Source organism: Oxyura jamaicensis, chromosome 4 (assembly GCF_011077185.1).
Source record: "Oxyura jamaicensis isolate SHBP4307 breed ruddy duck chromosome 4, BPBGC_Ojam_1.0, whole genome shotgun sequence".
NCBI lineage: Eukaryota > Metazoa > Chordata > Aves > Anseriformes > Anatidae > Oxyura > Oxyura jamaicensis.
In genome coordinates this window covers 19,988,386-20,015,844 of record NC_048896.1, presented here as the reverse complement: position 1 = coordinate 20,015,844, position 27,459 = coordinate 19,988,386, and the positions used below count along the sequence as shown (strand labels likewise).

The 27,459-nt window shown below is 37.2% G+C and overlaps 1 protein-coding gene across 4 annotated transcripts in view; it reads right to left on the bottom strand.

The window, feature by feature from the left end:
• Positions 1 to 9,896: 9,896 nt before the first annotated feature.
• Positions 9,897 to 27,459, bottom strand: part of THOC2 (THO complex 2) — a 53,566-nt gene continuing 36,003 nt past the window's right edge. Inside the window, exons 24-39 of one of the 4 annotated variants that reach the window (XM_035323790.1) lie at positions 26,587 to 26,728; positions 24,538 to 24,695; positions 23,042 to 23,170; positions 22,398 to 22,529; positions 22,133 to 22,317; positions 21,212 to 21,396; positions 20,843 to 20,945; positions 20,069 to 20,505; positions 19,156 to 19,214; positions 17,637 to 17,672; positions 14,029 to 14,166; positions 13,614 to 13,683; positions 13,380 to 13,537; positions 12,660 to 12,736; positions 12,501 to 12,548; positions 9,897 to 10,144 (exon numbers count right to left, since the gene is read on the bottom strand). In XM_035323790.1, coding sequence (XP_035179681.1) covers positions 12,521 to 12,548; positions 12,660 to 12,736; positions 13,380 to 13,537; positions 13,614 to 13,683; positions 14,029 to 14,166; positions 17,637 to 17,672; positions 19,156 to 19,214; positions 20,069 to 20,505; positions 20,843 to 20,945; positions 21,212 to 21,396; positions 22,133 to 22,317; positions 22,398 to 22,529; positions 23,042 to 23,170; positions 24,538 to 24,695; positions 26,587 to 26,728 — 2,037 coding nt within the window. In that variant the 3' untranslated portion in view covers positions 9,897 to 10,144; positions 12,501 to 12,520. Of the gene's footprint in view, positions 10,145 to 12,500; positions 12,549 to 12,659; positions 12,737 to 13,379; positions 13,538 to 13,613; positions 13,684 to 14,028; positions 14,167 to 17,636; positions 17,673 to 18,332; positions 19,215 to 20,068; positions 20,506 to 20,842; positions 20,946 to 21,211; positions 21,397 to 22,132; positions 22,318 to 22,397; positions 22,530 to 23,041; positions 23,171 to 24,537; positions 24,696 to 26,586; positions 26,729 to 27,459 lie in introns of those variants that run through there. The other 3 variants (XR_004750144.1, XR_004750146.1, XR_004750145.1) reach the window with 3 other exon arrangements.

The following is a 27,459-nucleotide window of genomic DNA, read 5'->3' as shown; positions in this document are numbered from 1 at the left end:
AGGAAAGGAAAGGAAAGGAAAGGAAAGGAAAGGAAAGGAAAGGAAGGAAAGGAAAGGAAAGGAAAGGAAAGGAAAGGAAAGGAAAGGAAAGGAAAGGAAAGGAAAGGAAAGGAAAGGAAAAGGAAAAGGAAAAGGAAAAGGAAAAGGAAAAGGAAAAGGACTGGTAATAAGACATTAATATATGGAAAAAAATACCTTGTAAAAAAAATCAGTGCAACAAAAGCCATTCTTTGATACCACTGCACAGTAACTGAACTCATGTCCTGAAAGCAAACCGCAGCTGGTGCCATCAGCCACCCGACCACATCCAGTTCTGAAACTCTTCCTGACGCCCAGCCTCAGACCCTGCTGTGCATGCATGGCCTGGCCTGGTGCTGCTTCCTGGGCTGATGGCAACGTGGTTGAAGTATTTACTTACTGGTGGTGTGATTAATAGTTTATTTTTTCGAGCCACTTTAAACTCTCTAGCTAATTTGAGCAATTCTGTATATCAGTGAATAACACCTGAAGAAAAGAATATGTGTATTAAAAACAATTAAGGTCACTGACTGTGAATCTGTAAATCCAAAAGAAAGTAATCTGTGGAACTGCATGTCTTGCTTCCAGATCAGTAAATTAATTTTCTTGACAAGGTAGCTAAGTGCAGGCAGAAAATATTGTATTCCCCTTTTTTTTTTTTTCTATCATCAGGCATACCTACAGGTGCTTTATTAAAATGGGTGGCTTTAAAAAAAAAAAAAAAAAAAAAAAGCTACTTGCTCTTTAGTTTCAGATCATATATCTCTTTTCTTGCTGCGCATTTGCATTTTAATTCAATGTTTAATATCAAGCAATGAAGCAAGAGAAGCGCAGGTTAGTTTTTCCCAGGCCTGCTTTTGGTTCACACCAATTTTCTCAAAACTAGCACTGTGCTCAGCTAATGCTTCTCAACAGTTGTCTTTTTAAAACCGAAGTATGGGAAGAGGGTAGTAACTCCAATTAGAGCCGCAGTTCCCAAGTATTATTCAGCGACCTAACATGACTACTGCTAGCACTGGTAGATTATAGCAGCTCCTGCCAGCTCTGGCTCTGTGGCTGCTGGGAGGAGGATGCCCCCGTCCCCTCCTGCAGCCCAGCGCACGCTGTGGGGCTGGCTAGTACCCACTTCCGCCTCGCAGACAGCCGCAGCAGCCTTTCAGCCTCGACCCTCTGCCTGGAAACTGCGTAACGTCATCTTTAAAAATTTAAAAAAAAAAGACAAAAAAAAAAAAAAAAAAAACACTTTAAACATATTGTCAATCACATGGGAAACGTTCAATGAAATATCTGCATACTAATTACCTCTAATACGACAATATGTATTTTCTGTAGTTTACTGTAGGGTTTTGTTTCATCAGTAACATACAATGAAAAAGAAGCTCATTTAAACCAGTCCCTTAGGCGTTTAGTTTGCTGATGATAGAGGTGAACTTTTAACAGAATTTAAAAGAAAAAAAAAATACTATATGGGCAAAGTCTTGCTAAAAATAAGTATTTCCAACAAAATGCAATATAAAATCATTTTAAAAGCTCATCAGAGAATAATTTATTATTCAAGTTTTTAACAAGCTATTGAACAAAACAAAAAAAAATGTTTGGTTTCGTTTAGTTTTTTTTCATGAAACTGATTTTTTTTCAAATTCTGAATGCAATCACATTCCCAGCAAGGGCGAACTAAAGCTGTGCAGTTATAAGTTGTATTTAAAACAAACATTTTTCTTAAAAGCTGTATAAAAATGTATGTTTATCAAATCAATTTTTAAAGAGTGGAGGCTTCAGACCAGTGAAAGGAGTTTGGTAAATGGTTCAATATTTTTTAAACTTGCATGTAAAGCTAAAACAAAACGTGTTAATTGCTTACAAATCCCAGCTACCAACTTCAAGTTATTGGAAGTTCAGCAGGAGTCTCACAATGACCTGGTTCGATATATTCTTTTCCTTTGTTTTACCTTGGGGTCTCTTGTGTTTTTTCCTTTTTCTTTTTTCTCTTCTTTTCTTTTCTTTGCTCCTTTTTTCGTGTGTGTGTGTGTGTAATTTAAGTTCCTATTTTTGGTTGTTGAAACTGCACTTCAGCGAGCAGAAAAATTGCCAAGCAAACTAATGGCTGTAAAAGCATAAACTGCATGTGTGGGCATCAATTACTGAGCCTCATTTTAATGAGGTGTTGTACAAAGAGTTTTAATACATTTTGTAAATAAAACTGTAAAGAAAAAAAAAAAAAAAAAAAAGAGCTTGCTGATGTTTTCCCCCAAGGAGAGGCACTGCCTGTCTATGGGCACCACTGTGGCCAGGCAAGTCTGTCTCTTTTTTTGTTTAGGACCAACAATTATTTTGTTTGGGAAAAGGCTTTGGGGCACGATGCTTCCGGGAAATAAGAATGTGGGGATTGGCACCCTAAAAATGAACTGTTTTTTCTTGGCGTGATTCTGGCAGGGTGCAACAGGCAGCAGGCAGGAAGGGTGGGAGCACGGGAAGGGGCAGAACTGGGCCAGCAGTGATGAACCAAACCAACGGTGGCACCAACCAGTCCGTGTTCCCTGCAGGAGCCCCAGGGTGATGCTGCTGTGTGTGTGGGGCTCCATCAGAGCACTCCCATATGGCTCAGCTGTAAGAGCCCTGAGGTTGAGCAAAAACTCATGGGGATGGCTGAGAGTGCGGGATCAGGCCAAGGAAAGGGAAAAAAAAAAAATCAAGGAGCATCCCATGTGGGTAGTGCTGCTTCAGAGCTTGTAGGCTCGGGGCAAGGGAGATGGGACCAAAAAAAAAAAAAAAAAAAAAAAAAAATCCACACCTAATTCATGTAGCTTGTATGCTGGGGATCTGGCACTTGTAGATGAGACAAACACAGACCGAGCTTCCCTGCACGTTGCATGGTCAACATGCAGCAGTGGAGATGGAGCTTGGGGTGGGGGCAGGCTGGTGCCCCAGCCTGTGTAATGGCCACACTGTGTTCCTTCAGCACTACACAAACCTCGCAGTGCTATAAGAGTGCACAGCTACCCTGCCAGGGGTGGGTGCAGAGCACTGCAAATTCTTTTTTTTAAAACAGTTATTGTTCATGTTTTTTAAAATAAAAATAATAAATGGTTATTAAAATAAAATTACAAAAATTCTTTGGTGTTCATATTCATCATCTCAGTCTGGAAAATTGAGTCTGTTTTGCAGGCAGCAATACATAAACAAGCTCTGGGCAATGATAGCTCTTTTCATTTAAACTGAGGGATTTAAGTACAGATATAATGTTTTCATAGATACTAAAAATTTCAAAGCGCTATTAATTGAGAACATGGGACAGCCACAACCACTACAGGGGAAAAATCACCCACAGCCACTGCCACCCCTGGCCCAGGGGTGGCTGGAGCCGCTTTTTGCCATTCACTGGTGTCTCACACCACAGTGGGACCCCTCCTGGGACCCCTCCAACATCCAAAATCCCCCAACACCAACACTGCATTTCATTAAACACCACTAGAGTACAGGGTTTCAGGATGACAGGATGAATTTGGAGGCCAAGACCTCCAAATGATGGAGGGTCTGTGGCCATTTCTGAAGTTAGGCCTGGAGGGGCAAAGGGGCCAGGGCAGTAGACCTAAGGTGCAGGGAGCATGTGGCTGCCAGCTGAGGAAGGGGCTGTGGCAGTGGGGATACCCACAGTGACCCAGGACCAAGCTGTAGCAACCGCTGAGGCTGGGAATACAGCTGTGCCATGAGGCAGCTGAGCTGTGGCACCTGGCCTGCCCCAGGGGACAACTGCCATTTGCTTTGCTGCAGGGTCAGGTTTTACCTCATTCTGGTTTCCTCACGAGGAGCTGAAGTCAGCAGTGTTAACCAAGCAAAGGGAAAAAGTTCTGAGAGAGGCCCAGAAAATATAAGCCACAGCAGGGGCCCCTGAAGGTTGTACATGGCTAGGTGTGCACTGAGACCTACACTAGCACCTGTGGCCTCAAAGGCAGGCCCAGGTAGAGCACATAAAGCTTTTAAACACGTGATGCAAACCCCAGGCACGGTGCTGGTAATGACTGGTGCAGTAGATAACGTTTAGCATATAAATCAAGTAATTGACCAATTAATGAGCACATGGACAGTGCTGGGTATGCTGTAAACAGTAGAAAAACAAGGATTTTATTACACAGCCAGTGCCTGCTCTGTGCTCACCAGCAGTGACAAGTTTGGGTTCAATGCCCCAAGCATGAGTGAGGGACAGGGACAGATCCCTGCCACCACATCACGAACACTGAGGAAACTGAGAGGCTTTGCCTGCACACGGTCACTGCAGTTGTTTGGAGCAACACTGACATTCAGTGGCCAGCCAGAGTGGGAAGCACTGCTCACGAGGCCACATAGCCCCCAAAGCACAGCCCCTGGGGTTCCTCACCCAGCTCATAGCCCAAGGGGGGCAGCTCGCGGGGGAGTAGGGCCTTGGGGCAGGGGGAGCTGTCCTGATCAGGTTCTCAGCACCCTTCCACCAAGTCACTGCACCCACCCTGCCTCAACAACACACAGACCAGGGCTGAAGCTGGAAGGGCAAGATGAGCGTTGTGTAAATGCTGGGATTGTATTTTAATGTCATGCAAAGCTCTTAGCAAATATTGGTTTTGAATTCCAAATATGGGCCGAGCAGGCTAATTACCAAAAACCTACACAATTAATGTAAGAGCCACATTTTTGAGTTGAGGCGAATAAATATAAATGGTATTCATTTAATATTCTCCTGCCCTTTAAACAAGCAAAGTTTGCCATCTTCAGCAAAATAGCTTATTATAAAATATCTGAAGCTCTGACCTCTCACAGACACCATGGATTGCACAGTGCAATTAAAATATCACATCAGACCTGCCACACTGAAACTGGGCTTAATTAATGACTGTTTTTCCTCAGGTTTTCTCTAGACACAATGTAGGGTGCACCACTCAAGAAGTGCAGTGGTTCCCATCCCTTTTAGGTGCTGCTGTCTTGTTGCACTCAGCACCCAAGGGCAGGTTCAATGTTGTTGTCCCACAGCCTTCACTGCCACTGCTGTCAGCACGTACCAGAGGTGCCAAGATAAACATAGTTCCTTGAAGTATAAACAACTGTTCCAATTCATCTTTAAATGCCTGAGCTGACAGGCAGCCTCCTGTTTTGCTTGAAGACCACACTACACTCATACCCTGGCATCACCTTTCTCTTCACAGCCTTAATCCCATTTCTGTACAACAAACTCCCCAGAACAGCTGGTGCATTCCCAGCTAGTGTCATCTACACAGTCAGCAGGCCAAATCCTGATCCTGTTTGAATTTGTGCACATCCCAAGGAGTGGAGTGACAATGATGGAAGTATTTCATTTCATATCACCCTAATAAGTCTATTAAAAGTGCCTATTTAGCTCTGTTACTCTCTTTTTTAGTAATTCCTCCTCACCTCTAATTAGCCCAGTAATCCTTACCTGGTTCCCTTTCCCATGTGCTTGTGTCTTCTGTGCACAAGGGACAAGGATTCATAATCTTGCTGATTCTTTTCGAAATAACTTCTAGTTAATAAGGACAATTCTAATCACTAAATTTTAACTGAAGATGTCTATAAGCACTTCAATTTCTTAATCTTTGCTTTCTAGTAGAGCCACAAAGATGACACCTGCCTGTCCCACATCCCAGGTGACTGAAGACTCTAACTGACCTTCACAGAACACCCGGGATGCACCACATTTGATTCAAGTTCTATGATTTTTTATAAAAAAAAAAAAAAAAAAAAAAAAAAAAAAAAGGGCAGTATTTAAAAGAAAAGTAAGCTCCTGGGTTTAATAGTATTAATATTTTTTGCAAGGTGAGGTTTCTACCATTGCAGTCAGCAAATATTCTGTTAGCTATAGGTTTGTTTTTGTTAATGTTAAATCAATGCAAAAAGTGTGCTTCTATACACTCTCAGGAATAAAACAAACTAATTTGCTTTGTGGACAGTGCCTGTAGGCCAAAATCTTCGTTTGCAATTAAAAAAAAAAAAATCTGTCTAGGTTACAACTCCTTGCAAAGCAGTGGTTTGAAGCAGGCACATACTCAGTGTCCCCTCACTCCTATCTGCTTTAGTATCAACAGCAGCAGGCACTCCAGCATGGAAATCCCAGCTCCTCATCACCTCTGAAAACACCCAGGCTCAGCACTTCAGGCACAGATACTTAAACTGGAAGAAAAAAAAAAAATAAAAAAAAAAAAAAAAAAAAAAAAATCTAGAAGGGGAAAATTACTATTTTGCAGCTATTTTAAAGGTATTTATGTTGCCAGTGTAACATTTTCCCCCAGCGTGTGCCACATTTTGTGAACTAAAGAAGAAAGAGCAAATGTTCTTCCTGTTTTAAAAGGTCAGGAGCAGTGACCACTGCTGTGCAACGAGCCTGAAGTGCAACAGCGGCACGGGAGCTCGCAGCCCACCTTGCAGTGGCTTGGGCCAGCTGCACAAAAGGGAAGCAGCAGGGCACATGCTTGCCGGTCCCCTCGTGGTGGAGCTTCAATATGTGAAACACAGAACAGTAGCAATCACTCTTCACAGAGGTTAATGCATGCTTTGGTTCAGGAAAGGGAAAAGTAGGTTACACTAATGATTTGCTGAAAGTATTTAGTAACATAATGGTCACCAACAACCAAGGACCACATGTGCAGGATTCTGTCAGAATGGGGGGTAGGATCAGCAAGAGTTGCTCACCAGTTAAAGCAACTAACTCACATTGCAGTTTTATTGGGCTCAATGCTGTTAAACATAGTATTATTTTAGCACAGGATGTACCTTATACCTCTTACTACTTTCAAATTGTCAATATAAGCAAATTCTGAACCACCCTGACAGAACTTCACAGAAACTTGGCCTCTCAAGACAACACAAACCTCCTGCCTCCACTTGATCTGCTATTGAAGGCACACAGACATAATCCTGTCTGTAATCAAACACAATTCGATGTAGTTCCTTGAACAAGAAATGTCTCTCAGAAATTAGAGCTCTAAATACTCTTTCATGTAGCTACATATGATTTTTTTGGACAAGGGGGAGAGCAGGACGGGAAAAAAAACACTACATGTGTGACATGTCATATAAAGAACTGCATTTGACCACAGCTTACAGGAAGAAAACTTTAATCATTTAAAATGGCAAGTTAATATCATGCATATTTCCTTATGAGCTTTTAATATAACAGGTCAGAGTATTGAGCATTTAATTCTATTAAGCATGGCTCTCAGACAAATCATTAAAAGTAGTTTACTCTGACAGAGCTGACTTACATACACTTCCTGTGAGCAAACTGTCTTCCAAGGCTGTTCAGCAAGGATTCATTTCCCTGCATAAGCTTCAGTTGTTTTGTATCACTTTCAGTAATAAGCATCAAGGAACCTCTTTGTCAGAGGACAGGGCCAACAGAAGCAGTTATAAGAATCATTGCTGCCATAAACACACTGCTTAGCAAAGGTAAGCAGAATTAAGGCAGAGATCAATATGAAGCATGCCTGGCAGTAATACAAACCACAGCAGTCCCACAAATACATCTTCTGCTTGTCAATCCAAACATGCTCTTAAGAGCTCTTAAAAAATGTGATCATCCTTATCCTTTTATTAGAGATCATAAGAATGAGGAGATACTCCTTATGAAATCCATAGAGGACTGTCAATACAATTGATACAGTTGTCAAGGGGATGTATCAGGCCCAGAGGAAGCTGTGCCTGTGAGGAATTTCAGTCTTGTCAAGATCACCTCTTTATAACACTTAAATCTTACAAGCTACTTCGTTTCCAGACCTCCTCTAAGAAAGTGGTCTTAAACTGGCATAGCTACATCTTTTAAAAATACTCAAATTTAAATAGGCCTTTCAAAAATAGGAGGAAAATTCACTCCATCCTTTGCGCAGCAACTGTGATAGCTCATGATGCTTCCACTCATCATCTTCAGAAGTTACATGAGGACAAAGACCGTCAGGTTTCATGGTCCTGCAAATAATTCAGTCCTGTTGAATATCTCCCACTAACACCAGATCCTCTCCTCCACAACCAACACATCTTTATTGCAAAGACTTTGAAAAGACAGCAGATCCTTATCAAATGGACAAGAAGCAGAATTTTAAAAGGGGACAGAAGATACAGTAAGTATAAAGGCTGAAGAGGAACTACTTAGTGCAGTGTGGTATTCCAGTTAACTGACTTGACGTTTAAGTGTCACCAAAAGGTGAAGTGGTGACCGGAGGGCAGCAGAACATGTTCTACCATAGCTACTGACTACAGAAGCAAAGGAGGACTTTCCTAGGGTTTACAGAAAGCTGTATCACAGTGCTCCTGCAAACACAAGTGCATTCAGTTTGTCAGTCCCATGAGAGAATCTGCTGTAAAAATAAGTAAAATTGACGTACCACCTCCAAAGTTTACCAAGAATCTAGCTGTAACAGCAGTTCCTGCTTGTCAATGAATACACATTCATCAGGTATTTAAACTGCTGTGCCCAAGCCAAAAAAAGCTCAGCTTCCAGTTACACCTTTTTAAACTTTAAATAGTGAGCAATGCATTTGGGAAAGACATTGGAATTACCTTTTCTCCAAAGAATACAATTTGATATTTACCCACATTTTCCTAGTTTAAACAAGCTATTGATCATTTTTACTTAAGAAAAATCCACAGCCTCAGGGAACAAAAAAAATAGTTATGAATACAAAGTTGAAGACTTCCAGACGTGAAGAGTTCTTACCCAGGTGAAAATCTGAGTGGCATCATTGAGTAGGTCTACCATGCTATGTCAGAAGTCTGGCAACATCCCCCCCTTCTTTTTTTTGTTGGGCATTAAACTAAACCGCTGAAACTAAACTAACACATTTTTAAGTCAGTATACTTGGACTAGATCAGGAAATCTAGAAAAGAATACAAGAGCAAAGATTTTAATGAGCTTTGGATCACGGACAAACATCTCAAGAGAAAGATACAAACTTGACTGAAGGCACAAAAGCAAATCTTGAGCTTCCTGAAAGCACTGCAGAAGCTTAACACATTGTCATTTTACAGTAGGCAGATATGTTTGGCTTGTTGACATACTATGTAATTAACTCTTTCAACATGATCAGCCAGCAAGTACAAGAGACTTGCAAGCTAAGGCAGAAAACACCCTCCCACAATTCTAACTCCAATATCAAATTTTCTTAAGAGTACATAAAGCAATAAAGCGACCACACACACAATAATTTACGACCCATTGAGAAAACTATTGTTTATTTAGAAAAAAGGTTACACTGGTAGAATTCAGCAGATAAAAAAATGTTTTTTTGTTTTGTTTTTTTTTTTTTGTTTTGGTTTGTTTTTTTTTCGTTTTTGTTTTTTTTTTAAAAAAAAATGTCATTGTGAAACTTTTCAGACTAAAGTTCAGCAATAAAAAGCTCCTGTAGCTGTAATTGAAATTTAATTTCAGTTTTGAAGAGAGCATTTCCAATTAATCTAAAAACAGCATGACAAAAGGCGTGGCAAGGGACAACTGAGCACAGGTTTAGGTTGAGATGGAGGGGATAGGGTTCATTCTTTGTTTCTTTTTAAAGAAGTCAACGTTGTACACATAATATACAAATAATCCCTAAGCATTGCATGAAAACAGTGCTCCCACTTAGTTCATTTGTTTTAGTCACAGATACTAAAACCAGGCCAAGTAATAAATAAAAACTGAATTTAAATGAGGTAAATTCAAAAAGGTTCAATAACTGTTTATTTGTGGTTTTCAAACATCTAAAAGAATGCATTTCAGATTGAAAGAATTACTAAACTCAGGCAGTATTTTAGACAACCTAAAGTGGAACTCTACACTTGAAACCTTGAAAACTTGAAACCTTGAAAACTTGAAACCTTGAACATTTGCACTATGGCAACTGTTTGTTTGCAGCACATTGTGCTAAAATATGGAATAGGTAACACTTTCAGCCAGGTACTGAAAATAAATGTGTAAGAAACTAAGCAACAAGTTAAAATACAGTAATGTACAACTCAACAATTAAATCTTCAGCATGGGGAAATAAAGCAGAGAACTGAATAATTTAAGGAGATGCAGATGGGTCCTCTTCATTCACAAGTTCCTGTGCAATCTATACTCTGGAAAATACATTTCTGGTCACAGCTGGATATCTTCCCATTTTAATCTCACCTGCAACGAAGGCACACAAAATTGGAGTTAGATGCTGTTTAAATCAATACCTATCTCACATTTTGTTCCATTCACAATTCAAAGAATGAGGGAGAAAATAAAACAATTTTCAGACATTTATTTCCTGACTCCAGTTTATTCCATAAGAAGAACTATGTTAATATAAGCATTGCATTGTAAATACTGAATACAGTGTAAATACTAATTAAAGACACAAATAAGAAACAAGTAGTCATCTGTCAAGGTGAAAACTGTTTTAGAAGTACAACCTCCTCAAAATGTTACTGTATCTAAATTAGACGAAATAAATGTAGTCAATCAGAAGTTCCACATGTGGCAGAATATTATAAGAGATTTAACAAACAGGAGCAGGAGATTAGATTCCATAACCATGTTGCTACAAAGAGCGTTTTTTCATACTTCACTATACAAATTACAGTGTATTGTCAGTATTTTCCACCAGATGCTCCAGGCTAGCCCACTGCATGCTTGATGTGAATTTCAATGTGCAATTGCATTCACCTAAGCATTTGTTTAAGTCATGAATAATTAAAAAAACACTTGTGCTTTTAATTAACTACAATCCTCCCTTTACACTGAACTGCTGGACAAGATAAAACTTCACATTTCTATTGAAGAAGCTGCAAGTCCTCAGTAGTGAACTTCATCTCTTCATCTGCCAAGAAGCCCCCCCCCCCCCCCCTTTTTTTTTTATAAACACAACAACAAAAAACAACGTTTCAAGGAAATGACTATGTCTGAGATCCCCTCCAAAGAGTGTACGGTATCGGTGCAAACTTTGTTACCCAAAACCACCTCCACACATTTGCCGTTGGCTTAGTTGCAGAGGAATGTCAAATGATCAGGATCCTTTTTCCAAATAATCTATCCCTCCAATCCCTTTTTGAGGCAACAATCCAACTGTGGAGCCAAGTTCAGAAGACACTTCTAGACAATCAGAAGATTTCAGGAAGATTCTTCCCCTACTAAAGCTGCATATTGTGGAAGAGAAAGCAGCTTTCCTGTAACATTATATTTCCATGTCTAAAGCAACTCATTTGCCATCCTTGCACAACTTCTGCTCTGAACTGTTTTGATTTTGGGTTTTGTTTGTTGTGGTGTTTTATTTTTAAGACCCAAGCAAAGCACAGCTGTAGTTCTCCTGCAGGGGACTTCATCATTCAGGTTTTGAATACCCTCCAAGCTGACAACCCCATACCTCTCTGAGCAGCCTGTTCTACTATTTCAGCCCTCTCAGAGATCTCCCCAGCTTACTTTTTAAATAGAATTCACTACAAAGCTTTCATAAAAGGTAGCTTTCTAGACCAGCTAATACCATCATGAAAACAAAATAAGTTTTCAGCCTCAGTAATCTTTCTTCAAAATCTGAGACAAAGACAGACCTGTACATCTAGAAACGTTGTCTTCCCTCCCTCTGTAATCATATCAGTTTGTTTAATAAGAAAAATCTCTACCTGCCTTATACATTGTTCTTTAATCAGAACATTATTACTCTGAGAAAGCAAATAGCTCAAACAGCAAAAGATATGCAAGTGAATTTAAAAATTATGTGAAGTTTTGTTTGTAGGTTCTCGAGCAGTCAATGAGAACACAAGGAGAAATGAAGTAGAAACAATTCATCGCTTCTAAATAGAGAACAAACAGGAATTATAGAGCACTTGGACAAACTGGAAACAAAGAGAGAAGTTATATTCAATAGTTTTGAATAGTAACTATTTTCAGATTTACCCAACATAAACACACTGGTCACCCACTGGTCTATGCAGAAAGATTAAAAGTGAACAAATTTTACATTCAATGGGGGCAGTTTACTTCCCAAAGAACTGAAAATGTTATTCCTCCTCAGATCTGATCAAATAACAAAGATTAAGTGGAGATGAAGAACTGAGCATAAAGCAATTTGGTTTAATAGTTACTGCTCTCTGTACAGATAAAATGAAAGAGGATTAAAAAAAATAAGTTTCTAACACATTAGGCAAAGATCTTCTTAATCAAGAAGTAGACTAGCAGGACTACCAGGATCAGTGATTCACCCTTGTTTTTGTATGGCAACTGTTCTTGGAAGAAGTGCCAAACATGCAACTGCACCCAACACCGTCAACCACCCCATCCCACCTGACCCCGTTTTTTGGGGGCCAAATGAGTTTGAGCATCTATTCAATCTCTATACTAATGACAGGGAAAGCTATTTAGCTATTTCTCTAGCACGGAATTTTTTAAAACTGTAGTTTCAGCCCTTTCACGCTCAAAGCTGTTTTGTTTGTATATCCTTTACCAGTCAATAGGAGCCTTAGGAGCTATCAAGTCAAACAAGGTAAACCATAAAGATTTTTACCTTGACTAGAATATTCTTCATTATCTGTGCTTGTCTGAAGATTTATGAGTAGATTCAGCATTAAGGAAAAATATACATATATATATTTATCACTACATATAATAAAAAGGAAGCTACTTTTCTGTATCCTTCCTTTAACGTTGTCACGTAAAAGGATATTGTTTCTTCTCTTCTTTCCCTCCAGCACTGTCTCGTTTTTCTTTCTTTTCTGTTTTTTCTTTATCATGTCTTGATTCCTTCAAAAAAACATACGGTAAGTAGTTTAGAGTATACACTAGACAGTCTGACTAAAAGGATTAAATTAGTCACATAGGTTAAAATAATCACCAGTCAGAATGACAATAGTCAGCTTCTGTGATTTTTGAGATTTACTTAACTGTCATACACCTCAATCAAAATCTCTATCACTAAAGATTTACAACTGGGAACTATTATTTAATGTAAGTATGATGACAACATACTTACCTGGGTTCACAAAGCCTTAACACACGTACTTGACAACACGAATACAAACGAACTAGTTCATATTTAAATGAGACTTGCTTTTACATAGTTGCTCATTAAACCAGTCTGCAAATACACTAAGTTTTGGATACTCTACCAATTTCTGAATTTTCCTGGGTACTGCCAAGAACTATTCCCCTAATTTATCCTAGCAGGAGTGACTGCTGAAATATTTAGAGCCAAAAGGCGCCAGAAATTCCAGAAGCATTTTCCTACATATTTACAATTATTTTATTAGTCCATAAAACAGCATTATAATGGAATAAAAAGAATGAACTTATTCCATCAAAACCAACAAAGAAAGAACAAAAAATCCCAAATCAAACAAGTCAACAACAACAACCAAATAAACTAAATGATAGTGGCTTATTTTACCTTTTTGCTACCAGAGGAGCTCTTCTCCATCTTTTCTGCTTTGATTGAATCACCTTTTTCCTTTCCTGAAGATTTTGATTTGCTCTTCTCCTTCTCTTTTTCATTTGAGCGAGGAGAATCAGAAGGACTTTCACTTTTGCTATGTTTTGAAGATCCAGCTAGAAACAACAAAAAAAATTAATTCACAACAAATAAAAGCTTAACACACATACAAACACAAAACAAAATACGTACTTGTCCCATTTTCCTCTTTGCGTCGTTTAGTTGAATCCTGTGGTACCTCTCGGTCGCTGTTTGAATGATCCTGGCACCAAATACACATGTATTAGTAGATTAATACATACTCCTAAAGTAGGCATCTGCTAATAGTGTTATTTTGAAGTACTATTTTTTGAATACTTAAAATGTAATGGAGTTACTCCAGCTTGTTTAAGCTACCTTGAGATCGGTTTGAAGGGAAAAAGTTTTGAATGCATTACTCTAAACCAACCTTTGAAAATGTAATGGAACAAAAGAGAACAACCCTAAAATGGATCACTTCTACTTGCACAGGCTATACCACCAGTTATTACTGCAAGAACTCCAAATAAATAAGCTTTCCAAGTATATACCAACTTTTTCTATACTAGTTCATAGAAGTTTCACCAACCCTTTTTCGGTCTTTCCTTTCCTTTTCCTCTTTCTTCTCTCTCTCTCTGGATCTTTCCCTTGATTTGTCCAAATCTTTCTTGTCCACTTCTCTCTCTTTACTCTTGGACAATGTTGGAGTAGTGTGGTTAATGTAGTGCTGTTAAAATTAAGGCAATATCACCAAATATTAATATATATTCCTAGATGCATAGGAATAAAGAGTCTTACTCTAACATAACAGATCTAGCTCAAAGAGCAAAACTTAATATTAATACTTAGATTAGAAAAGTGATTGAAGACCCTTTCAAACTAGTCATATATAATTTAATTTACAGCTTTGTTTTCTCAGCACTGAAAATTCAAGAAACCTTTCACTTAACTGGAACACATTAAATAGACACAAAGTTGTTTACCAGTATTGTTTGATACATCAAAACAAATCAGCAGTACTACTGATACAGGATATGCAGATTCATGGACTGACTTAGCACTTGCAATTCTGCCTGGAATGAATGAATGGAGTCAGTTTCTTAGACAGGTTCTAATTCATTTTTCAAGAATAAACTTAAACCACAAAGTATTTACGACAACTTTGAATAATAAGTTTTTCAGCTAAAGTAATACAAAACTCCACCTTAAACTTCCAATGATAAAAGCAGCTGAACACAAAATTATTTGTGTTAGCTCTGTAATGTGTTCTAGATTGTTACTGCACTCTCTTCCAACCAATTTTAACAAACTGTAAAATATACAAATATTCAGCTTTGTGAAACTACTAACATTAATGGTAACATTAACTTAGTGAGGTAATCGGGGGGACAGAGAGAAGAGTAAAAATCACAGTACCATCTTTAAAAAGAAGCACAGTAGCATCAGTAGAACACTTGGCAAGCTGTAAGTGCTACTGTATATATACATAAGGTAGCACACATTATATAAATATCAATGCATTACAGTAACCATTTCATGTTTTTAAGTACAATTGTATTTTTAATCATAGCCAAGAAATACTGTTAATAAAATAACACATAAGAGCACATTTTAGCTGAAAAATAACTTTTTGGTATTTTCCAAATTGAAGTTACATCAACACACTGGTTTAAATTGATATACTTTAATATTACCCCCATCCCATAAGTTATTAATTTTATTTGAAAAAAGTGTTAAAATGTTCTATAATTTTTTCTTATAAGTACACCAGAAAGAGAAGCAAGAGAAGCACGCACAAGATTAGTTTAGAACAATCTAGAATCCATTAGAACTAACCAAAACACTTTCAAATAATTGGATTCTTTTAAGTTTATCCTGTCCTTCTACAGTTCTGATAAAATGAGTAGCTTCAGACCAGTAACCCTAAGTTTTGGTAAAAAGCACACCAACAATGTTACATCCCTTTTCCTTCTATCACTTACTGCAGTGTTATCACCTTCCTATGCCAGTGACTGAGCCTTCAGTATTCCCTTCTCTCTGTTCTTTCCCCTCACACAACTTTTTTTTTTTCTGTCACCTCCCCACCATGTTTATTCCACTAATTTATCCTTGCTCCCTTGTCTGCTGTCACCTTTTAACATGACTTGGCAAATACATTTTTTTCTAAGCAGCCCCATTTAGTTATCTACCACAGATACTTTCAATGTGAGCAAGTAAACACTCCTCTTTCCTCCTGTTCTGCTTCTTAGATTCACATGGCTGTTTAGGTCAGATTGCACTGCTCTTCTACTGTTCCAATGCAGAGTTTTGGAAAATTTTACTCCCTCCACCTCTCCTTACAAGAAAAACATAGATTTGGCTTGTCAAGCTTTATCAGCTTGCTTCTAGAAATGCCGTTAGCTGAAACTACATCAAATCTGGGGCACTGCCATATGTTGTATAACTTGGGCAAAGGCCAAAACAAGAATAACACAAGCCTAACTCAAGTCTGGCAGCATTTATTTTATAACCTGCAATGTAAGACAACATTTTAATGGTCTGCCCCCAAAAAAGTCAGGCAAAGATAGGAATAAAGAAAGCCTGTAAGTACATAAAAGCACTTGACTTCTACTAACTCTCAGTGGAAGCTGAACTCGGAAATCTTACAGGCTTCTGAATATCACGTCCTTTCCCCCAGACATGTACATGGCAGTAAAGAACACTTGTCTTACACCACATACAGGGAACATAGTCAAGAAGTGTGAGTTCAAGACAAATGTTTTCTAATTTTAAAATCTTAAATATACAATGGTATATTTAATCTATAGACACTATCATTTCATCACTTTAAGTCTAAAAAAGAAAGGATGCCTCCTACGTGGACTCCCTACATAAACAGGTACAGATGGCACTGGGAAGATTCAATTTTTAAAAGCTAGTAAGTATTGGTTATAAAAATCAGAGCTATTTTAAATTAAAACATACAAGGTGCTCTGAACACTTCGTTTCACAAAAGGGAGCTACAACTAAAACATTAGTGCAGTGTATAATACAGAACAGAACTGATAAATCCATCACATTTTTAAATTTCAAATTATCTAGAATCACATATTAAGTAAATACACGTAATTCTAGATAAACCTATACGTTATCCAGAAAGTTCAAGTGTTCAACGTTTTCCAACTGGTAAGTATTTGTGCTATTTACATACTGATGCTGACTTCATAAGCTAAAATCTTAACAGCAACTATGGAAGACGACTTGATCCATTTCCAACCATTAGCCAGATAAAATTTGACATGTATTAAACATGTTCAAAAGAAGCAGCAGAAAGCTATCTTAATATATTAGCAAGTTCACAGTATTTGTTACTGTCACTATGTAAGTGGTTAAGGTTTAAAATAAAAGCAACACAATAGTTGCAGAATCTGCCTAAAAATTTAATACTCTAAAGCGTCATTCAGATCTTGAAAGCATTTTTAGTACAGGTTCCCATAAGCTTTCAAATCTGAAGTGTGTTTACAGGAAGCAAACAGATACTATGATCATTTAAGAGGCTGCCTATGATGCTTAGAAATACAGTATTAAAACATAACAGTAGCAAGGGGAAAAGAGTACTGTTATTCCACATATAATTCTCAAATATTTTTTTGTTTTAAAGTAACTGATTTTTTAATACAGATAAAGAAATACTATTCTAACTATTCTATTACCTCTTGGGATAAATAAAAGGCTTAATCATTGGGAGGTTTCTATAAATGTACAAGTATCAATGAGGACCAGAAAAGATGTTTGTTCTGTTCAGAATATCCAAATAGCCAACATTTTTGTTTGGCAGTTTTAACTGACTATTCAGATGAGTAATCTTGCTTACTTGTTTGGAAGTAAGTGAAGCCAAAAGACAGTTGTGCTTCTTTTTTATTCCTTTCTACAGGCTAAAACTGAAGAAGTTGTCAGCTATGAAATAAAATCTCTTAGAAATATTGAGAGAATGTTAAATTCAAGGACTTTTCTTAATGTTGCTTTCACTCAACAACTCTCCTTCTCTCCTGTACAGAAGTTCTACATAGCAAACTGGAAAAAATTCCCTCCACTACTATGCTACTATTTACAGTAGCGAAATTTGAGTTTTCTGATGTGGTTTGCCCCAATATCAAGGTTGTTTTCTCTGCAACAAAACATGAAAGTAAACTTTGGTGGTGTCTAAAAGATTCAAACCTTTGCTGAAGAATCCTTGAGTTCGTTGAGGTTGTCCTGTAGAAAATGAATGGAGATGACACGTAAGCTGGAATAGTTTTCAGAAACCAGAGGAACTTTGGGAAGCATGGTCGTACCCTTGAAACAAAAAACAGCTACTCCTTCTGGAATAAATCTCATGTTAATACTTCACACCAAATGAATGTAGGAACTAAAATATTTTCTTAAAAAGGAAGAAGACATATCTATTCTCTAGACCCAATTCTTATATAAACTACAAAATGTATTTATACCTAATTCTTCATAAAACACTGAAAAACCACTCTCCCACCAAGACAAAATATAGTCTTAATTCTAAATACTGCTGAACAGTTGAAATTCGCTTAAAAGGTTTTTAACCTGCATCTTCTCCACATTCAGTTAAATGTGACAGAAGTTATTCTAGAACAACTTTACATTGCCATTTATAAAAATAGGCAAGAAAAGCTTTTTAATTACATTTTGAGTAGTTATCACTGTCACCTGCTTCCTCAAAATTAATAAAAGCAACTTGAGATCTCCAAAATTAGCCTAAATCTTTTAAGTAAATCTTACATTGAAAAAGATGTACTCTTCAGGGGAAAAAAAGAAAAGCTTGTTCTAAAGTTGGTAAGATGGTGAAATTTAAAAGCCCACATAATCCATCACAGTGCTCTCGATGAAGTATTAGTAACTTACAGTTTTAAATGTTCAATGTACTGCAAATTCAAAGATTCCATGAACATAGATGGTTTAGAAATAAAACAAATATGGAGCAAGGAATGGCTACCCTGAGTCTTCGAGTAGGCTACGCCCAAGGTATTGTGCTGCGCTTGAATGCTTGGGGTTTCTCTTTGCTGGGTAGTAGGCCTGGTTGCCACATCTGGTTTTATCGTACCGCAGGGCTCAACATGGTGGGAACCCATTGGAAATAAACAAACCTCGAAGGGAAGGTACAACAGAAGCTGCATGCTCACTGATTATACACAACTACAGGAGAACTGATCACCAAGGAGACTTTAAAATGGAACTCCTTTCAAGACTCCTCCTTAGAAGGCACATAGCGGTAAGATGCTCATCAAGAAGCCTGATGAATTCAGAGGTATCATACATCCCGTATCATCCAGGAATCTTCAGTGCTATAGATTCTTCAATAGAAGTGCAGAAAAATATGCTCCATTCTGCTGCAAAGACTCATTTGCTTGTAGCTACCATTGCACTCCAAAAAAACTGACTGCTTAAAACAATGAGGCACTTCTGTGTAAAAATTCTCTTGCCATTTCCAAACACTATTTACAAAATTTGTGCTAGGTCCTTGAAGCTTTACTTTGGTTAATTAAAAATATACTTTAATAGAAAAAAGACAGTCCGCCAATAAAGAAAAGGAATGCATTTTCTAATGCAATATAAAACCTCCATTGGCTCCAGTGTATACTTGGCACAAAACTTGAAGGAAGTCGGATATTGGCATCCCAAACTTGTGAGCCTAACATGGGTGCTGCCTTCCTCAGGCTATACTAACCTTTACTGTTGAGGAATGTGATGGAGAAGAATGGGTATCAACTTTGCGGCGTTTTTGTTCTGAGAAAAGAAGAGAACAGTATTATTAAAACATATTTAAAAGGAGATGACTAATAATACAACTCTCTGAAGTACCAAAATCTAAGTTAGAATTCAAGCTTTTCAACTGCATAGAGTTTTTTCTTAAGCTATCTAGAGATACCAGCATGCCTTGACCTCGTTATGTAAGTTTGCAGGACAAGTTAAATGTGAAGAAACTGCCACAAAATTATGCTTATTTCAAGCTTTCGATTTCATGTAAATTTGTATCTGAAGAGTTGAGCAAAATAGAATGCATTCCAGTCCTCCTTTACTTGGTTTGCCTAAAGCAATACAATTGTAAAACTCAACATCAGCCTCCGTTTAGGAGGAACTTAGAATACCAACATTTATCTTATTAATCCTTAATATATGAAAGAACCAATAAAGCTTACTGAGTCCTTCTTAAGGAGGGAAACCTTCTAGATCCCTTTTTTTCAGTTCAAAAGTTAAGATCAAACCCTGAGTACACTCTTCAGGATATATGGAAGACTTCTAAGGTCATAGTTATAAGATACATTTTAATAAAAGACCATTTAGAATTATACCAAAAATATTGTGAATGTCAGTACAAAACATTTATAAACTGATAAGCTTAATGAGAATCAGCAGTCACTGAAGACAAACTTCACACATTCATGCAGTTCTCACTTTGGAAATATCCTGAATAGGTACTTCAGGCGCTAAAGATGTCTACAAGTCATTGCTAGCATGGCTATATAATAGCTAGCACTTTCTCTCACTGTGATAGGTGTGAGGTGTTGGCTTTCAGTGACTTTCCAAAGACACGTCCCTACTGTTCTAGAAAATGAGAGAAGTTATACAAACAGACTTACCCCTCTCACATTCTGATGTTTCTGATCGGGGAACAGGAGACTTCAAGGACCCAGCTACTGGAATCTTTTCTCCGCCTTTAGCAATTTCCTTTGATTTCATATCCTTGGCTACATCTTTTTCTCTGGGTGGCTCCTTTTCTCTCTCCTTTTCTGCAGCTGACTTTGACTCGACAGTGGTAACAACTGTCTTGGATTTTTCTTCCTTTGAAGCTTTTTCTTCTTTCTTGGCTTTTTCCTTCTCCTTGTCAGATTTTGGTGTTTTCTCCTTGATCTCTCTTGCTTTATCTTCTTTGTTCACCCGTTCTTCCTTAGGTTTGTCTTTCCCATCCTTCCCAAGTGTTTTCATCTCTGGAGTGGCAGCTGGAATCTTTTCTTTTTTTTCTTTATCTTTTTCCTTCCCACTTTTTTCTTTATCATCTTTCTCCTTAATAATTTTGCTGCATCAAAAATAAAGAGAGTAATTAGTACACATAAAACAGCTTTTATTTTGTCATCAGCTTTTACTCCTGATGATTTGATAGAACCTCCCAAAGCAGTCAGTCACATTATTTTATGACTATTACAAAATCATCATGGAAGTGTACTACTTTATCCATCCTTATTAAACTAAAATTGAATGCATTTAACAATTGCGTCAGCTCAGGACAGCTACATATTTTGGCAGAAATCTTATTTATTAAACTTTGAAGAAATGGAAACAAGTTAAATGGTACATGAAAGAAAAGGTTTGTGAGTTTAAAGACAACAGATAATATCAAGGATTGGATTTCTCACCTATTAGAAGCACTGTTTCCATTGCTTGTTGTCACCTTCGGTGTAGTGTTGACAGCTTTATTAATAACTTTCACAGCACCCTGAGACTTCTCCTTTAGTTTTTCTATTTGAAGAGAAAAATTTTATTTCAACAATATACGTCTCACTGAATAAAACAAGTATCTAAGCATATTAATGCAAAAACCATGTAGCTAGTAGCCAAAATAGGTAATTAAATGCAAAAACTTCCCCGCAAAACCAACCAAACCAAAGTACACACGTTGACCCTATTTAGCATCACACAAATATCTTTCATTTTAAAAAGCCAAGTTTTGAGAGAATAGGCTTGCAAACATCAAAAGAATTCTACTAAAAGTCAAGTTTGTTTACCAGTCTCTTCAGCAGTGCTTTCCTCCAGTTTAGCTGTGTTTATTGTGAGAGATGTAGGCATCCCAGCACCACCTGGCCCATTTTGTACTGTTGCAGCTACAGCATTCCTGGCAGGTGGGTCTTTGTGGTGGAATTCATTTTCAGGTATCATGAAAGGCTTCCTACTTTTCAGCTGCCCAGAATAGCTGCAAGTCACACAGATTGTTAAATATGCACAAACAAAGCAAAATATGGTTGAATTTTAAATGAGGAGTTAATCTAACAGTTCGTCTGTTATTTTTCACAGTTTTTCCCAACTGATATGCAGTTTCTTCCCCCTTTATCGATCAGCTCAAAAAAATAAAAATAAAGGAATGAAAAACCCTCACAAAACAGAAGCCCTACCTCCAAGCCCTCTTTGCTGCTACCACCACCACATATGTACACACACAGCTGTCAAACATACAAAAAAATGGCCTACTGACAACTCTGGAAGGGCAACCTGAATTGTCCCTCAAGCATCCATGGTTGATTCTGCATTCGTCACAGAAAGATGAAAACCATCATTAAGCATTTTAACACTTTCAAACTGTATCAATTTCCCAAATCTATGCAGTTTTGCAACAATAGCCCTTGGCTTTCTTCATTTTACTCTCCCTTATATCTACTTGCTGCTATATTATTTCTCTACAATTAAACTATGCTCTTATGAGTGGAAATCTTTACAATTAAACGTGTTTTACTAGAGTCTTGTAAAGGAAATTAGTGATCATCCAGCACGAAATAAGAGTTTTCATTCACACTGCCAGCCCTGAGATGCAGGATAGCGAAATCTTCTGTGATAAGGTAAAAATCAAATGTGTTAGGACTGTAACAGTTCCAAGTCTTTAGAAGCCTTCATGATCCACTTTTAACCACTTTCTTAAAGTAAGGTGTTGTTACCCCATAGCCAATGCATATAGATCAGGTCTCTTCTCTTTCTCTTCCTGACATATCTTATGTACTCTTCTTTCCAAGGCTTGGCCCAGGTTCAACACTTTTGGATACCATGGGAGGATTTTGGTCAGCACAATCAGGATGTTTCTGATATGCGTATATTCACCTGTTTCAAGGCAGTGTACAGAAGCCTAGAAGACAAATTAAATCTAATCAATATTTTTTATTAAAACTTCCAAAAAACATGAGATTTTTCAGCATTCTTATTTACCTTAGTTAACTTATAGTGCCATTTGTGTACCACATGTCTAAAATTCTCATAATCCAATTGATCAGCTTTATTTCCACCATCAAATCCAGTTGCCCGTAATATGGTTAGGAAGCCTGGATAGTTGCCACATTCCTGCATGCACACAAGAGACAAAAATTAAAAATGTATTTTTTCCAGTAAGCATAAAAACAGGAACTCTGCAAAGGTTAATATAACTGGAGTACTTGATTATTGATTCTAGTAAAGACATGAACAAACTTTACAAGACTTGCATACTTTTTTTAAAAAAGCTTATTTATGTTGAAGCCTTACTTGTAGGCAAGGGAAAGAGTTATTTGCAATTTAACTAGCTTTTCTAAGAAGTATTATGAGCGCTTCCATATGCTACCTAAATTTTTATCTTCAAGACAGGCTATGAGAAAGTTGGAACTTTACTTTTGACAGTATACAAAAATAGCTTAGTGACATTAATTACAGAAACTGTTCTTACATGAGGCCATCAGAATACATTTGTTTTGTTCAAATACAATGCTTTTAAAGTGAGTTAATGATTTCACTAAATCCATTTTTATTGGGCCAAATTATAGAAGTGGTTGTTACATAACTCTTTTCACAAGTGAAAGTGTTTTAGTAACTTTACGTACCTTTTCATATATGACTCTGTCACTGTGCCATCTAGTCACAGTCTCCAGCATACAGCATAAAAACCTGCCATATCTACTAGCTTCATTTTCAGTGCAACTTGCTACTGTATATATAATATCAGAGAAAACCTGCAAATAGTAGCAATGAAAAATTACTTTGACTTTGCTGAATTACAGAGGAGTAAGAACCATCAAAAGTTTCACATTCCTCTCATTTAATCCACTGTTAAATTTTTTCCTAAATATAAAGGAGGTCAAATTACAGAAATATTACAGAAATATCTGGAAACCATGGCTATTTTTTTGAACCAAACCACGTTCTGCTCAGAGAAATTAAAAGGTAGGTTTGCCTACAGAAGCTTATCAAATATTCTCATTTCCCCCCCCCCCCCAAGATTTTAACTAATTATTAGACCTTTACACTTAGCCCGGAGTTTAAGCTCTGCATACATCTGCTACTGATACAGTTTTCCACATGTAAAGTGCGTCTTCACTGATTTGTAACTGTGTTGGTTTCAAACTGTTAATTGAGTTGAACAGACAAAAACAAACACACAGAACACAAGCAGAATATTTAAATAAGAATGCTCTTTTGTACCCATGAAATCAGAGCTGATCCCAACTTCGTCTCATCTCAAAGGAAAACAGAATTTTTAATTGAATGCTCATGTAAAAAAAATATATCTTCGGTCTCTTATTATACAGCCCCATAGAAATCCTCTTAATCAAAGCTCATAGTCCAATCTGTTGTAACCACACAGATGATGCACTAGCTTAATTATCTGGGTTCTTAACAGCAGAAAGTGCCAGAAATGTTCTGATATCCACAAGCAGTAAAGTCAGCTGGTACCGTTGGAGCTGAATGCATCCTGCAAGATTACCCCATTTACATTCACCACTTCTTTTCTCCGCAAGAGAAAAAGAATGGCTACATGAACTGTGAAAAAAGTCTGAACAAATACCTCCTCCAAGCACCCTGCTTGACCCAGAGAATCAGGCTACTGCAGCTATCAGAAGTGCTCCCTATGGCATTGTGTTCCCATGTCTCAGCAGTGATACAAATTACTCCCATGTCTGTCACCAGGGTCAGGTCAGAAGGGTCTTAAGGATGCTACTTGCTGAGGTAAGCTTAAAGTTGCAACAGTATGGCCACAGAGTTGAAACAGGAAGGTTCAACAAGGCCATAGAAAACTGCAAGGCTGCAAAATGTATGCAACCTGTTTGACTAATGACTTTGCACTGGAAGTCTAGATTCGTTAGGATAAACCAGAAACAAAATTTACTGAAAATAATCTTCTGAAGCCCTAGTAAAGCTTTGTTTGTAGAATTAGAAGCACAAAGATAAACTTTTGATTATCACATAGATTTTGGAATTAAATTTAAGTAAAGGTTTTGTTGAGATCTATTGGGAGGCAGGTGGGATCCTAATCTTTCATACTTACAACAAAAATTAAGTATATATACACATACACACACACAAAGCTCTAGCTACTCACTCTGTCATAGCAGAGAAGTGTGGAGAAGTTGGGTGTTTTCTGCTGATGCACCAGTTCTACAAAGTGAGCACAATAAACTGCATCGATTGCCGAAAAAATGCAGCGAGGAAATATACATAACTGCAAAAATTTTGTGATAGTCTCATTTTTGGTAGACTCTTCAAAAATAAAGAAATTGAGAAAAAGGAAGAAAAACAGTAGATTAATGGATTAGCATAACTGTTCTTCCCAATAAATTCAGTATTGCACATCCATATTCTTCAAGTTGTATTCTACAAATAACTACATCTTCGACACTACTCAGGAAAAAAAAAAGTAAGTTTTAACAGGTTGATGAACATGTGAAAGGGTAGAAAGGCTGTTAGAGCAGATCTCCTGAAAATAAACATATGGAAGATTGAAGACTGCAAAAGAATGCCTTCAGAGGAAGAATAGTCATGATCTTTGTAAGGGCAACTGATGTCACTATGCTGGGATTCTGCACAGGCTGCAGATCACCAAAGTTGTAACAACTAGAAATTACTTGCTTCAATTCTGTGGTGCTCATAGAATAAAGCTTGTTCAAAAAGAACCATCAGCTTTTACTGAACTAAAAGAAAGTTGATTTTATTAAATTTTAGTACCTTTGATGCTTTTTCAATAAAAATCACAAGTCACAATTGATTGTTCTATGAGCTGTAAGTTTTAATCGAAGTGCAAGTTAAGCAAGCAGCCAAAGCAGAATAGCTAGTTCAATTGTTAGAACTAATGAAGTCTAGTTATTCTGCCAAAATTAATCTGTTAGTGATGTAACCACTCTATCAGAAGTGTCTACACAAGTCAGTCTTGAAACAAAAACAATTTCAAATGTCAATAAGAAAAATAATACTACAGCGTATGTATTGTTCAATTTCCTCATATAATACAAGTACAGACAACATGGAAACTACTGAAAAAGGTATCTATCCTCACACTTAATCCCAGAAAAAAACAACTTGCAGCTGAAGCTTGAGCACTCAAGAGCCAACAATAAGGCATACATCCACCCTCCCAAAAGTCATTGGCGTTAAGAGCACCTGTTTATATATACACACATCATATCTAAATGTGCAATTTTCCACTCGCTTTTGAGCACTTCCTTAAATTGACAAATGTAGCAGTCAACTCTAGACCAAGCCGCAGTCAGGTAGTAATTTTTCAGCTAGCAATTTTATGTAGCTGATTAGTTCTCTGTACCACTACATTAAATATTTATAGAGAAGAATCTCTCTTGATTTAACTGTCAATGGTTCTTTATTAAATCTCTTCAGTGTATCTGGCACGAGTTAGACAATAAAACGCTTTTCCACTGGATTATGTTAGGCTCCTTGGGACAGACAGACAACTATTTCCACTTCAAAATAAAAAGTTCCTCCAGAGAAGGAAACTGACCAGAAAACATTTTGGGTTAACCATACTAGTAATTTCCTCATCTGTAAGAAACATTACTGAAGCTCTCTCAGACAAAGAAGTTTGTTCTGCCTCCTTATGAAACATTCAGGTGGTGTTTTACCTGATGTTGCTGTTAGACTGACACAATATTGATCTTGTCATCAAAATAGGGTATATATTGTTGGCCAAATACTGACACATGGTTCTTAAACATAGCACTCAAAATTGGTTAAGTCAAATTAATCATTGGGAGTTTACATTCCTATTCCCTGCAACACAACAACTACATTTGTAGAATTCTACCTGCAGAAACTGACCTGTAAACCATCTTGTAGCTATACCATCACACCTAGTCAGTCAAGCTCTTATTTTCCAAGTCACCGCAAAATTAAAGAACTTCTTGATGTTGCAAGAAATACAACATCTCCCTAAAATGCAACTACTCAGCATTTGAAAAGACAAAGATACTCCATTCTAACTAAAAGTTTATCTTGCTGGCAGACCTCAACATAAAGAGAGAGATCAAGTTTTAAAAATCAACATTTAGAGTACTAGTGCAAGGTAAGCTTTCAGTTCTAGGGGCAGTGCTGACTACAAAAATATCCAGAATGTGTCATATGTCCCCCCACACACACTCACTTGCCAGAAGCCAGTTATCCTTCTCCAGTTTCAGTCTCTGTAGAACCCTTTGCACATGCTCCAACTGCTTCTTCTCCTCTTCAAGGAGCTTGTCTTGAAGAGCTGTGCAACGTTCTTTTTCTTTTTTCTTTTTATTTGGAGGCTATAAAACATCAATAAACTCATTTAATTTATACTAACATTTGCTATAGACAGAACACTGACATGCCTGATAGTGCTAAAAAATGTGAAAAGCATTCTGTTTCACTAAGTAATGTTCTGCTCTAATAACGACCTGATTTTATTTATGAACACTGGATAGCTAATGACAACAGTGATCAACTAAACTATATACACAGGTGTCAATAATTGTTCTTAGAAGACTAATTTTTCCAGTAATTTTCACTTAGTGGAGTCACTGATGTTTTTTTAAAATGGAAATTGTATGGAAGAGTCAAATTAGATGTCTGAGAAATCAGAATGGTGAGTGAGGTGACAAAGCTCTCGGAATGAACCAACTTACTCAGAATTAAGTTTAAACTTTGGTTAGCTTAACATAAAAATCTATTTACATAAAATAGGTGAAAGAGCAGTTAAATGATTTAACTCAATATGGTACCTCAATATCCTGTCATTTACTGCAAATCAGTAGTTGATTTTTCAGAGATTATTATCTTAAAAAAAAGCCCACACACCTCCATGCAATCTACCTTACTCCATGGAAGAAGGTAAAATTTAGAACAAAAATTATAATGTGCATGCATAACTTGCAGTTCCATGAAAAGTTTTGTCCCTGCTGGCAGACAATCAATAACGGTATCATCACAAGCAAATAGCACTCTCTTCCTTAGCACTGACACATGCAAAAACATTTATTTATATAACTTTTAATTC